Below are 14,432 nucleotides of genomic sequence, written 5' to 3' on the forward strand. Positions count from 1 at the left end.
AACCCCACATTTTCCACAACAGAAATTGGTTGGTCATCTAGCAAAATGAATTCAGTCAATTTCTCTGTGATCATCTTTGCCTTGCTGGTCTCTGAAGCGAGCTTCTCGCGCCTCTGTAATGTTTCTTGCAGCGATTGTTGAAGCGGCACGCTTTTCTTTTTAGCTCTGGTTGTCTGTATATATTCTTCGTACTCCTGTGCGTGGTGCTTACGCAAATGTTTAATCAGGTTTGAAGTGTTGAAGTTGGATTTGGTACTTCCACCCCTGCAAACACTCGCGTTGCACAGGTTGCACTCGGCTGTTTTGCTTCCCTCATCCGGAAGCCTAAAGTACGTCCACACGGCTGACCTTATCCACATAGCGGCACTAACTTCTGAAACTAGCCTAGCATGTGCTACCCATGATGCATTACCTACACTTCACGTGACACATACTGCGGTCTGCTCACTTGCTTTACGATATGTCCGTTTAAGTTTAGCTAAACGTTGCTACATGGTATCGGATCGGACAGATTAAATTCTTTTATCCGATATCCGATCCAAATAATTTTGCACAGTATCGGCCGATACCGATGCCGAGTATCGGATCGGTACATCCCTGATCAGTACCTGTCTGAAGCTACATGGTTAGCTATAGTTAACTTACATTAACCTGTCTGTACTTTCCTTGAACTGAATACTGCTGCCTGTCTTCAACACCTACAGAACTACAGTCTGAGATTGTCTCTTTCAAGCAATGTAATAAACTGCTCTCACATAAATGCCTGTGTATTTAATTAACAAGAACCAGTCCTGCTGCAGAGGCCTGCAGGATGTTGCTCTCAGTTGAGTTTCGAGTTGAGTTGGGGGGGGGTCAGGCTAAAGACTTTGCAATCTAAGACATTCCACAAGCACCTATCTCTGCTGATATTGAGCATGTGACTTAAAGTCCTTAGTGCCTTACTACATCTTAGATGACACTGAATCAGGTAACTAGATTGTTCACAGTTTAGCTCTATGCATGCTGATTCGTCTGCATTTAAATTGAAATGATACCAATATCTATACTGCTATTTCTTTCCATATTGTGGCAGTAAAACTACGACTGTGGGCAAAACACAAAGCTTTAAGATTGTACATGCTGTCCAGATCCAAAGGTCATTCATACAGCCCAGGCAGCTTGTAGTCAGAGGACAACCTTGTTAATGAAAAAGGGTAAAATCAACCCTTTACTGTACCAGTGTCCTTGAGTGCAGATAACAACACTGATGCTTGCACATACTGTAAGAGCTCTGCTAGTGCATGCTGACTTGTCTACTAAAATAGTTCATCCAATGCTATAATTACATCTCCAGTATTTATTGCTGGTTATTTGTTTACTTACTAATATGTCTAATATCTGCTGTAGTCTAAAGCAGTCACCAGCCTGAGCTGAGCCATGTGCACCAAACAATACCCCAAAAAAGGGGTACATCTTAAAGTGACCTTAGATGCCACGTCGTCATACCTGGGCCAACCTTCATCTTTTTTATAATCGGGTTTTGCTGCAGTGAAATTACATTTAAAATGATTAAGTGAATGTAGCCCAATATTCACAGCTGTATGTACAAATAAATACATTTTGTGTGGGAAGTATCAGAGTGGACATTACAGTGTTTGTTATAACCGATATTCTAAATTAAACTTTAATTAACATTTGAATTATACTGCTGTGTGGTATCCCGCTTCCAAACACTGTCAGTCAAAGTCTGTAACACATATTACTCAATGCAAGACCAGGTGTTCTATAGGCTAAAAGCCTTGCATTATTAATCAGCGTGCCTTGTTCTTCCCAGTGTTCACCACTTAGCACTTTGTAGGCATTTTGTTTGCAGCTCTCTGCAACTAAACACCACTGACTGTCTTCTAGATATCCAACACTTATGATATCCTGCTTTTCTTCTACCATATATGCCAGTCATGTATGTTGTTGTACCGTCTCTGTACAATTACCAAAAACAATACCTGTGTCCTGACTCAACCAAGCAAATCAAGTAAGGCCACAACTAACTATTTTCATTACTGAATAACCATATAATTCACTGAGGTCAATGTTCACAGTTCACAGCCCAAGAGCCAACTTGTCAAATGTTGTTTTCCCAATCCAAAGTACAAAGTTCAAAGGAAATTCATTCACTATCACATAGCATTAAAAAAAAAACACTGAATCCCCACATTTGACATTGCAAATGCCTGACTTTTTTTGTTAAAATCGACTGAAACAACGACGAACTAATGAAAATATTTGGCATGATCAATTAAGTAATGCTCCTCGTCAATGAATATGAAATTCTACCATATGCACCAACAGTACAAATGTGAACATGTGTACACAGTGGAATAGACTCAACTATTCATCTCAGATGAGAAGATGAGGAACTTGTCACAGTACCACTTGATTATACAGAGGTACTCTATTCAAAGTGGAGCAAAGAGCAGCTGTGCCACTTAAGATGCAAAACAAAGACAAGCATTTGTATTCATTTTTCTTCCACTATCTCATTATTATTCAATCGTCTGCCTTGCCCCTGTTACAGACTTACTTCCAATTCAGGAGAAAACACTTTATGACAGAGAGCAGTGGGACAACGGCGACACATTGGTGTCAAAGTTCACACAGTGCTCAGCAGGGGAGAAACTAGCCCTTCTTTGTATCTCTCATATTTACATTCAAGTCACAAAAGGTAAAAGATCTGTCAAAAAAACAACTGTTGGCAGGACCAACATCTGAAAGGCCAAGACAATCATTAAACAATTACCATTGGTTTTACAGCAATTTTGTGCTTGATCAACATAGAGCTATTGTCCTTAAGTCCTGTAAAACTACATGTCCTTGGAAGGCACAATGGCAACATGTATGAATGATAATCCATCTTACCTGTATAACCTGCAGCCCAGCCCCATGATGACACCATGGCCAGCAGCCATTTGAACATAATTCCTTCAATGTGCCAGAAAGTGGAGCTGTCCCATATTCTCAGCGGCTGGAGAAGCAGCAGGTATAAGCAGTAGGACGGGATGGCTACACAGTTGTTGAAGAACATAAACAGAAAACGGAGCACAGACTTGAGCAGAACCCAGCCCAGTTTAACGGCCCTGTCCAAGAGCTGTGCCATCCTGATACACACCGTCTGCAACAGAGGCACAGCAGCAGTTAGTGTCTTAGCAGGAAGACAAGACGAGCTATGTGTGTACTGTGTGTATTATTAATGTAAACAAACTGATGTGCTCTGAACAGTACACAAATCCTCAAATCAGCCCAATGTTTTACCAGGAGGGAGCCTGCCGCTAGCCGGCAGAGGGTGAGGCTATTTCGCGGAATTTTAATGTAACACAGGTATAATGGACTATCATATGATTAATGCTTTTGCTCACGATGATGTATTCTGGACTGTGGCCTGGCCTGCCCAGCCGTACCAATTACGCATTTAAAGGCAGGACCGTAAAAGGATCAGTCGCAGGGGACGTGATCGAGTTTATGAAATGCTAGCTAGGAGTAGGCTGAGTTAGCATAACGGGAGCAGGTATTAAGAAATAGCGTTACATTGGCATGCACAAAAACGATAGCTAATAAAGCACGCGTGTATTTTATGAAACAATACCAAATATTAACTAACTCAGACACTTGATTTCTGAAGGTTGGTGCAACGCACAATATCCTGTGCCTCATCCAGAATTTAGTCCGACCCTAGAATTTGTAAAAGTCTGATAGCTCATGTTACTCACCCAATTAAATGTCGCTGAAGCGTCCAAGGACAGTCAGAGATGGAGCAATTAGAGGCAGGACTGTTGGGGCGAAATAAATTGTGTCACGTGTACTTAACCCAAACAGTTAAGTTAGCAATTTTTGCTACTTGACATGGTAGTCTACCAAATCTTGGGACAGAGGTAAAGACGTATAAGAGCGTTAACGTTAAAACAAAGCATGTGCAATAAATCTGCGGCTGCACCCATTTAGCTAACGTTATCCGGGGCTGCCCGGTACAGTGACTCCCAGTGGGCACCGTTAGCTCGCTAGCTAGCTAGCAAGCAACTCCACTTTAGCGCCGCTGGCTCCATCTCAGTCAGAGACACCGGGATGATTCCACTGATGCATCATCATCATCGTCGTCGTCGTCAAGTTAGCTAGCTACTGAGCTCCCATTAGCGAATATGCACGAGTAGCGGTTCGCCCGGGCCTGTGATCAAAGCTGTGGATTAGGCAAACACCACAAAAAATATAGAACAACATATGCACAGCCAATGCGAAGACAAGCGATTTTTTTTTTTAATTTTTTCCAGGTTGGCAGGACCCGTTATCCTTGTCCAGACCGCGATTTACACCGCGTCAACATTCACAAAAGATCACCATAGAAAGACCGGAAACGCGTCTCTTGCTTTCAAAATATGAGCGCTGGTTTTCCATGCATGATAGAACAGGCTCAAATTTTTATACATCAACCCAAACAGTTGTATTTGTTTATAAATGTATTATGTTTGTATGACATGGAAAATACCTCTTTGTGAAATGAATACATATTTTCATTATTTCTTAGTGACTGAAAACCAAGAGGAAAAACAACAAAAGCCATCAAGTGACAGGAAAATATCTGAAGTTGGATTCTTAATGGCATCAAGGAGACATCAGATTGGCCTACAAATCAATCTGAAACATGCAAGAATGCAAAATAGGTACAGTCATAAAGAGTTATAAATCTCTATTTTAGTGACAAGAACAACAGGGAGTCCTGCAACAGATGGTGTGATGTTAATTTGATGTTTTTCCCCATTTACTGCACTTTGGTTTTATTTTTAAAAGTATACCCACTTTACTTTTAGTGCCTAAAAGCATTTGCACAGTACAGCATTGCTAGACGCTAATAAAAACAATTTTGCTATTGGGCCCCTACTGAATCCCACCACACAGAAATTTAGTTAGGAAATCTCACACATAGTAGATTTACATACCAGTATAACACAGTACGTGGGTTAAGTTTATATTTGTACACAGGGCTGTCCCCATACAAGACAGTCACATTAGTGATGCAAGCCAAGTGACAGATGGTGTGAAGGGAACATAACAGAGCAGTAGAGAATATTGATTACATAAATGCACAAATTAAATCAAATTCTTAAGTTTCGACTTGGAAACACTAGTTTTAATTTATAATATAGAAACTGTAAAGCCTTAAAAATGCTGTGGTAACATGCACGATAGTGTGTCATCTGTTTCTGTCAGATTGCAAAATATAATTAAAATGTTTCATGAACTGAAGAGACAACTTATCTAGAAATCCATTTGGTTTCTATTGCTGTGGAATGAACAATCAAAAGAAATTTGGGATTTAATCGCCTACTAGGGATTCATAGGAATATCGCTTTTATTTTGAAAATCAGGTGTGGAGGTTTCATTTGTATTTCTTTCTCATTTTACGCTCTTGTTCACCTGACGCCAGTGCGCAAACTCCCAGATGCCAAGTACTGATGCCTTCAGTATCCATGAAAAGACAGATAAAACCAGGTTCTGTAATTTTCCCAATCTTGTGACTACATGTCAAGATATCTGTCTTAATTCCAGGCTGAATCTTATTTTCAGATTATATAATAACGGCGTGCATAAATTCACAATTAAAATTAATGCATTTACCTCACTTTAAATCATAAACAATAAGCTACTTGAGCTGAACTTGTGTAAATGCACAAATATGTTAGAATATACTAGTGTAGAACTATGGTGTTATGACTGTCCGTTAAAATAACATGAAAAAAGCAATATTTCGGCTTCATAATATAATGTATAACGTAAAATACACAGCTGGAGGTCTAAATGTTTACATTTCAACAAAGTAATTTAGGCAAGCCTGGATTTGCCACCAGCTATTTTGGTACTTTTCAGACAATCATGATTAACTATGGTCTGCCCCCTGATGGTCAACTCTGTTATTACATTTTATGCAGAATAATAGGGTAAATCCAAGGACATTCAAATTTTGTCCTAGAGATTACTCCATGGAATATGTTTAGATTAAGAGTATGGACACAGAATTAAAAGCCATTTTGCATTCTCTGGTGGTCAATAATTGACAGTGAAATGATTGCAATACTGTGTCCTTTCCACCTGGTCAATAATATTTTGCAAGCATTACTCAGAGCGCAGCATTAAAATTAAATCTGGTCTTTTAATTGGTCATAAAATATATACAGTTTCTTCAAGACAAAACAGATCAAGTAGACAAGCTAAAACAGTTTTTGACAGTAAAAAAAGCATCAAGGGCACATTTACTAGAAGCGGTTGTATGCACTCCTCTGTGGAGCAGTCTGGGCTCCACCCTGCTGCAGCTGGTGGCGGAGCTGCTGGGAGTAAGGATCCTCCAGGGATTTGACGGACATCGTTGTCTTGGGACCGGTCTTCCACTCTATGCCACTGTTGTCCACCACGGAGGCTTCCACAGTGACCGTGTGAGTGCCCAGGATTGAGAAATTCAGCAAGAAGTGGGTGCTGAAGTAGTCGTTGTGTGGTTCTACCTGCTGCTCAATCTCATTAGTTTTAGTGTCTAAAGGAATCTGAAAGGTAAAAACAGCAGAGAAGAAAACAAATATCACCAAAGGAGCATTCTTATACTGTACAGTAAGGCTAAGGCCCCATTCAGAGCGCATTTTAGCAGCCTGGGGTAGCATTTTGAAGTTGTCTTAAACTAGAGTGAAGGGTTTTTCCTTGCTGCTTTTGCATCGCTGAGCGTCTCGAGTCATTTTTGCAGGAGCAGCCCAAACATATCCATTTGAAAAAAAACTTCCTTGGAGCAGAAAAGCATGCATCATCATTGGCATTTTTCCTATTGTCAAAAAAGTAGCAGTGTGGTGAACACAGTAGAACAGAAAAGAAGACTTAATATTTCAGTTTTTAAAACAGAGTATGTGTAAACCATCTGCACAAAAAGCAAAGACGGAGGCTGCACACCTTGTAGTCAGGCCCCGTCTTGCTCTGAAGAACTGAAGTGACATTGAGACAGACAGACTGGATCTTCCTGAACAGTCCTGGGGTCGAACCATGCTGCACCACCCCCTCCACCTTTAGGGTCAGCTGTTGAGTGTTCTGCACCGGGATTGGTTCACTCGGTGTTCGTGGGGATGGAGAGAGGGCAAGCTAGCAAAAAGAAAATGCATATCTTTAAGACAGCTAAAGAATGCAAGTTGTCAAGACAACTTACTAATTCACACTACTTACCTTTGGAGGTGCAAGTGCACTGTATGCAACTTTGAACAAACCCATACAAGAATGTATATAAAACATTTTGTCTACTGTCCCTGTGCACTCCATGTGATCTAGCAAGGATAAGGATGAGGACAATCACCTTTATTTGGCCAAGTATGTTTGGAATGTGTTTCCGGTACAGAACCGAGGCAGCCATCTGTGGCGCCAACTCAACCAATGGCTCTAACCATCGGGTTGTAGGGGTCACTCCTCTTTCATGTTTTAGATTCTGTTTGGCGATTGTGACTTGGTAAGTGTGCCTTTTCCATTGTACTTGTCTATTTTTGGCAATTATAAAAGTAGTTACCTTAATACTTGTTGACTGGAGCTTTTGGAAGAAGTACCTCTGGAAAGATAGGGGGACTTTGAGCAAAGCTATGATGGCATCACAAAGACAACCTGTATGCTGAAAACAATAACAAAAAAAAAAACACATTAACTTGATTAAAAATACAAGAAATCAACTGCATCTTTGTTTCAGACTGACCAAGAATGAAAGCAGCAGCATAATCTTAACATAGCTTTATACTAGCAATTGTCAACCAGTGGGCTGAGACAACCCTGTGTCAGTAAAAGCTCAGCATGAGGTGAGAAAATATGACCCTAAATACATTATTTTATGGTTTAATTATTTATTTGACAGGGTGGCCCTTGAAAAGTTTTTAAACAAAAGCGGGCCTTAAGTTACAAAAGGTTGAGAACCTCTGCTGTATACAGTACTGGAAAAAAAGCAAAAGATCTGTTACAAACATTGTGTTCTGCAAATTTGATAAACACCCTGCAGCTAAAGTGTAACCAGCTTAGCATATACAAACTTGTTCACCAAAGGTTCAATGTTAATCATACCAGGTATGAAACAGGAGGATGTTTCTTGGTGAGGCCCTCTACTTCTTCCAGTACATGGTTGAAGACTGAAATCATTCGTCGCTCATACTCACTCTCTGTCTGCAGCGACCCCAGGGTGCCAAACTCCTGAAAACTATGGTACAGAGACAAAGACGGATAAGCTGGTTCAGACAGCTGTCTGCCAGGAGAATGTCTAATGTCTTCAAGGAAGGCATGCTGTGGCAAAACACTTACACAACAGAAAACACAAAAGTACATGGCAGAATAAAAGACTGTATTGAAAAAGAAAAAAAAAAATAATTTACTGCATTTTTACTCATTCCAGTGTACATCAGATATGCAGCTTACAAAAACCTACATCCATATATCATGCTATCTGGTCATAGCATGGACATTTACCTTGAAACACAAAATCATGCATATAAACCTAAACCAAGATTTTCCGTCACTTTACCAACTCTACCACATATAATCTACATTTTCTCAAACGTCAACCTAGTGCACACCCTCAGCCCGGGCCAAGGAACATGATAAAGGAGAAAGCTATTTTACGCATCACAATGAGCAACAACAGCTCTCACCTGGCTGCCTGTGGGTCCAGTATCAGTGCTTCTATTACATGGGAGACAAGCAAACAGCTCTGCTGTTGTCTAGACAAAGAGTTAAGCACCATGACATTAGACTGTGTCAAAAACTACCCTAATGTAATTGAAGCATGTTAAAGGATACAGCTCCACATTGCGAAGGGTGGCATGGTCGGCATCAAACGAAGACTGGTGTAAATCAGCATAGCGAGCAGCAAGACGTCTGAACTCATCCATGCATACCTTCATCTGGAAAAAGGAGCACAATTATCCTTCCTGGATACATAAATCCTGGACAATAAACTACTGGCTTGCTTGGGGCTGTTTGCTGCTGTTGGGTTTTGCCCCTGGCACCTGCAGTATTTTACAATGTCTACACCTGTTCCTTCGGTCCATCTGTAGCAAGCCCGCCTGGCACTCAAAGTCAGACATCTGTGCCATTTGCCCTCTATTTTCACATACATTCATTTTAGGGTCTGATCAATACATACAACAACTTCCTCTCAGTGCCATTTCATTAAAAACAGAACATCATTATTTATAAACTGATGCCAGCCAGCAATTTGTTGAGTACATTCTGTGCTGCAGCACATAGACAGTAGGCTATACTAACCTATACCAGTGACCACCTTACATTCATTTTAGAGTCTGATCAATACATACAATAACTTCCTCTCAATGCTATTTCATTAAAAACAGAACATCATTATTTATAAACTGATGCCAGCCAGCAATTTGTTGAGTACATTCTGTGCTGCAGCACATAGACAGTAGGCTATACTAACCTATACCAGTGACCACCTTGCAAAGAAAAATCTTCAGTGTTTTACCTGCATGGAAATGCGGCCGCACCGCTGGAGCTCATTGCCTGAGGTTAGGGCGATGGTAGTGGCGATGGCAGGAGGAGGGCTGGTTTTCAGGCTGTTGCATGTGCAAATGAGTTGCGACAGGGCTTGCAGGGTGTCAATCCGCAGCTTAATGAACTCGCACTGGAATGTAAGGGGGCTCAGAGGGGTGCTGGCAGCCTAAAGGGAAGGGATTAATCAGATGAATGTGGATACACACCACAGTTAAATAGCTATATAGGTCTTCTGAGTTTACCTAACAAGATACAGTCAGGCATTAAGTGAGTTAATCCATTAACAATCTGAGATGCTGTGAAATCAACTTTAACAAAAGGACTCCGGCCTGACTTTCAGCAGCTTTAAGCACCCTGCCACTGGTGAAAGCAGTGCACCATTAATGATTTTTACAAGCAGATGCATGGCAGTTAACTGACTGTGAGGGAGGCGATGCCCTTTTGGTAGGAGCGCAGGGCCTCAGCAATGGCGCTCATGGCTCCACTGTAGTTTCCATCTTCCACATGATTGAGGCACTGCTCAGCCTGGGAAAACTCCTTCAGGCTGTTTAGCCAGAAGTAGAAGTGTTCTGATGCCACACGAGTCCGCAGGCTCTGGTAAAGTTCACTGGAGAACTCGTGACATCCCTGCAAATGAATGACAAGAATTTTATGAGTTTCAGGTGTTTCACTGTGACAAATTTTGATTCAAACTAATAGATGCTTGTGTCCAGGTGAACCTTTACCGGTTCTAACAGACTTGAAAGCACAGTCCTGTTAGAGCATAGACCTATATTTTCATGTTAGCGGCTCCAACAAAGGAGTAACAATTAAGACTGTCCAGGCCTAAACACACCAGACAACTTCATACTGGCACACACCCATCAACAGGCTGTCAAAAGATACCTACCAAGTGAGAATGTATCTTATAACTTCTATCCCTCATTATCTGACAGTATAGCTGCCATTAGACCGCCTGTTGCAACAAAACCCTATTAAAGTAAACAAGCAGATATTGTGAAGTATTAGATATATGCAAGCAGAAAATATTACCATGCGTGAAGCTTGTCGTGCGATGCGGTACACCGTCCAACCATTAGCAACATTCTCCAGCTGTTGTTTGATGACGGTCTTCACCTCAGCTGACAGAGATGCCTGGCTGGCGACAAAAATCACTGTTGCCAAGGAAACCTATAGCAATCATGGGAGGAGAGATGAGTCAGCGGTTAAGGTAATATGTAGGCTACAAAATCAAATAAGCTGAAAACAAGCTTGTATGTGCACATTGATTTTCCATGATTTGACTCATTTACGATCTCTCACCAGAAGCTCTTGCTGCTTGTCAGTGGAGGAGTGACTGGCCACTCTGTAGAGTTCCACCAGATCTCCCAGCATACCATCACCCAGCACTGGGAGGTGGGTGGGGATGGCTGCTAGAGCGTGGCACATGAGAACGCGCGAGGAGTCGCAGGATAAGTGGAGCTGGCCGAGCAGGAACTCCACAGCTGATTGGCTGAGATGGGGTCGACTTTTCATCAGCTTAACCAGTGAGGTGAGGGCTGTCTAGGGTTGGAGAAAAAAAGGAAGTACAAACAACAACAACAAAAAACTAAGTCTTACTGTTTTATTTATGTCACAATACAGACTGGGATTGCACACCGAAGTTAATCAATCATCATCATCACATGTTGCCAGGAGGTGGATGGCAGGTGAGTTCAATGTTTTAGGGAAGGAACTATTAAAGTTCTAAGGATTAAACTTTAGAGTCACATTTGGGCAGTAGATATCAATGACTGATTCCTGTTTATAGAATTTGCATCAAAAAAAGCATTGAGGATAAATACGCAGCTCTTTTCCTGGTATTTACCCAATGTATGTTGACTGCTTTGTGGTTATAATGTCTTACTTTGAGAGTAGCCTGAGCGCTGGGGCTGCTGTCCTGACTGCAAAGCATCAGAAGGGACTCCACTCCCATAACTGTATCCTGTTCCAACTGTACTATATCTGATGAGGGGAAATACAAACAATAGTAGCACTTAGCCTCGGCAAACAAGAGCAAACATCGGTGTGGTAAAACTGAGATTAAAGCACAGATGAGCACTGGCAATAGAGGAATCCCTAAAACAGGGCATTACCCGCTGCAACGAACCTTTTTCTGAACAGGAAATGGCAATGTTGCAGAGCACTAGGACCCCATGTGCAGCCACCGCCAGGTTGCTGTGGTAACAGCATTCTTGTGCCAGTTTAACCAGGTCAGTGAGCCGGGGGTGAACTGAAGAACCACCTGAAAAGAATGTTTTACAGAATAGAGATCAGGCATTGTTCCCGTTCTCACAAGGCAAATACCATAGCTGGAAATATCCATCTAAAGCCTAGTTAGAATGAACAGTACCGGTCACGTTACTGAAGTACTGTTTGATTGCAACTGTTCCAGAAAGGGTGCAGAGGACAGCCAGCATCCCCAGCTTCAAACTGTTGTAAGGACTAGTCAAGGCACACTCACACAGGGTCTGCAGGTATGAACACATTAAGATTACTTACAGGTTTAAATCCAACATGAAGTGCACTTATACCACATGAAACTCTACCTGAGTGTTCTCTCGGGTCCAAAGATGGGGAGCTTTTTTAGCCAGGAGCTTTAGGTCATTAATTGCGAGTCTCTTCACAGCTTTTCTAGGGTCATCTTTAAGGTATTGTAAGAGAAGCTGTAACTGTATGAATAAGGAATCAAATAAAACATCAGTCATTTTACAGATACCAGTGCAAACTTCAATAACAGCAACAGAGCTACATCATTAACAGCTAAATGTTAAAGGCATATATTTCTAAGTCTCTTGTCAGGGCAAAATACTACAGTAACTGACCAACAGCAATGTCTCATGGTCCCTACCTGCTTAGGAATATCGATGAGGGAAGAGGCAGCCAGCTGAGTGAAGGTGTGCAGGGTGACGATGACCATGGGGGTGGAGGGGTAAGAGTTGACCAGATGCTGTAGAAGCTCTCTGCTGCTAGACGCCAAGCTGGCATCATGATGCATGTGCTGCAGCATGGGAATCAGCTTCAGCTTCAGTTCTACTGGAGTGTCTAAACCTGGGGGAGGGGGGGGAGATACATAACAATGAGTATCCAGAGCTTGTAAAAAAAAAAGGTACCTGATAGCCATTCTGATCAGTCAAGATTTTACCTTGAATCATCTCACTGACTTTGTTGCAAATCCCAGCTGCAAAGTCTCTAAAAAAATGGAGAAACAGTATTTAAAAACATCACCTTTACATTATCCAAAATACATCTTGCATATAATGCACTAAAGTTCAGTTTTAGCAACAAATTTCCTTACTTTGACTGTGCAGAAAAGCTTGCAGCAGCAAATATAGCTGCTTCCACTTCCACATTGTCGTGAGAGTCCAGACTTTGGCGAATACTGTGGTGAGCATTCTTTCTCTCTGGGATGATGGACGCCAGACTACCAAGCATCCTGAACAGAAGGAACAACAGGTCAATTGTTTTAAGCCAAAGAGAACTGTTTAGAGTGGGAAGATGGCAAGTATGTGCCACTTTTTTTTGTAACTGAACAGAAGGACCTTTTAGAATTGTGTCACAAATTTGGTGCCAACCAGCAAAAGCGAACAACTTTTTAATTATAGATTATTACCTCAGCGTGATGGCTCTGGCCACAGGGTCATTGCTATGGATGACCGAAAACACCCTTTTAACAAATTCATCCACATTGAAAATCTTTTCCAGATGTTTCTCACTCTGTTGAGTTACTTTCAGCACACAGAGGCGCAAGAAGTTGTTCCTGAGGGAAAAAAAGAGAGAAGCTGTTGAAATGCATTGTGTATGATTGTTTACTGCCTGTTTATTTTGCATTGTTCCCACTGTTTGTTGCTTGTTACTACTGTTTATGTTGCTTTACTACACAGCCTTATGTTGATTTACTGTTTACTTGCCCCTTGCATGGGGATATGTACATGCACATTGAGAGCCGATGTACCAGAGTCAAATTGTGTCATTCACACTCTGTAACAGTCACCCTTCTAAAACAAAGCAAAACAATCCACACATTAAAAACACGTGACAAATTAAAAGTCAAAAAGCAGCATGGACATGGAAAGGCGCTAGATACATTGTATAAAGTACAGAAGATATCAAAATTGGAAATGAAAAATTTGCACCGATTTATAAGCACCCATACCCAAGTCTAAAGATGTCTGCTAGTTTCAGAAATGCTGAGTTGATAAGGATGGGGAAAGGGTACTTCTGGAAGAGTTTGGGGAAGAGCACCACAGCCTCACACTGCTCTCCCAGCTTTCCCGATCGCAACCCTAAAATTGAAACAATTTTACGTCAACCAAGCAGGGACATCCCGTACAGTTAGTAACATTTAACAAAACCACATGACACATAAGACCACAGAATTTTCATAAGAAGAAAAACCATCACACGGAGACGACGTGACAGACAAGATCAGACTACAATCACATGCTAACTCGTTAGCAAGCTAGCTAACGCACCTTTGTCCAGCTCCATCAGAGCAGAATTGGCGTCGAGTTCTTGTTCGCCATAATAAGCCTCCGATAAGAATGATCGTGCAGTTGAAAGCGACATTATTGACAAATTTATCACCTAAAACAACAGAACTTATAGTACCTACTAGCCTTTAGCATTTCATTGTGTCGGCAGCGAATAAAACACACTCAAACCCGGAGTTAGAGCAAAATACTCCCGGTCCGGAGTTTTGTTTTTCACAATAAAGCGTATATAAAAGGCTTTCTGCATTTGCTACTTTCTTAAAATCCAAATGGTTATGTTTATACTAATTGCCTCTGCAAATTCTTAGAAAATTCCAAGTATGAAGTAGCATAAAAATGAACTAGTCAAGTAAAATACAAATACCTCAAAGCTGTACTTAACTT

The 14,432-nt window shown here is 41.3% G+C and overlaps 2 protein-coding genes across 5 annotated transcripts in view; both read right to left on the minus strand.

Annotated features, from left to right (window-relative positions):
- The window catches only part of lpgat1 (lysophosphatidylglycerol acyltransferase 1), a 37,738-nt gene extending 33,339 nt beyond the window's left edge, over positions 1-4,399 (minus strand). For 3 of the 4 annotated variants that reach the window (XM_020604018.1, XM_020604016.1, XM_020604019.1), the window contains exons 1-2: positions 3,744-4,399; positions 2,896-3,148 (exon numbers count right to left, since the gene is read on the minus strand). In XM_020604018.1, the coding sequence (XP_020459674.1) occupies positions 2,896-3,133 (238 nt within the window). In that variant the 5' untranslated portion in view covers positions 3,134-3,148; positions 3,744-4,399. Of the gene's footprint in view, positions 1-2,895; positions 3,149-3,634; positions 3,696-3,743 lie in introns of those variants that run through there. The other variant, XM_020604017.1, reaches the window with a different exon arrangement.
- Positions 4,400-6,155: 1,756 nt separating this feature from the next.
- ints7 (integrator complex subunit 7) lies at positions 6,156-14,407 on the minus strand. The gene is made up of 20 exons (XM_020604045.1): positions 14,031-14,407; positions 13,712-13,841; positions 13,169-13,315; positions 12,854-12,991; positions 12,701-12,747; positions 12,407-12,606; positions 12,105-12,227; positions 11,909-12,026; positions 11,666-11,800; positions 11,423-11,520; positions 10,840-11,079; positions 10,570-10,707; positions 9,958-10,164; positions 9,509-9,703; positions 8,824-8,927; positions 8,676-8,744; positions 8,095-8,227; positions 7,556-7,654; positions 6,955-7,140; positions 6,156-6,560 (listed from the first exon to the last, which is right to left on the minus strand). Exons 1-20 carry the CDS (start codon positions 14,122-14,124, stop codon positions 6,279-6,281), a joined length of 2,883 nt encoding a protein of 960 aa, XP_020459701.1. The 5' UTR covers positions 14,125-14,407; the 3' UTR covers positions 6,156-6,278.
- Between the last annotated feature and the right edge of the window lie 25 nt (positions 14,408-14,432).

This window comes from Monopterus albus, unplaced genomic scaffold (genome assembly GCF_001952655.1).
Source record: "Monopterus albus unplaced genomic scaffold, M_albus_1.0 scaffold63.1, whole genome shotgun sequence".
Lineage (NCBI taxonomy): Eukaryota > Metazoa > Chordata > Actinopteri > Synbranchiformes > Synbranchidae > Monopterus > Monopterus albus.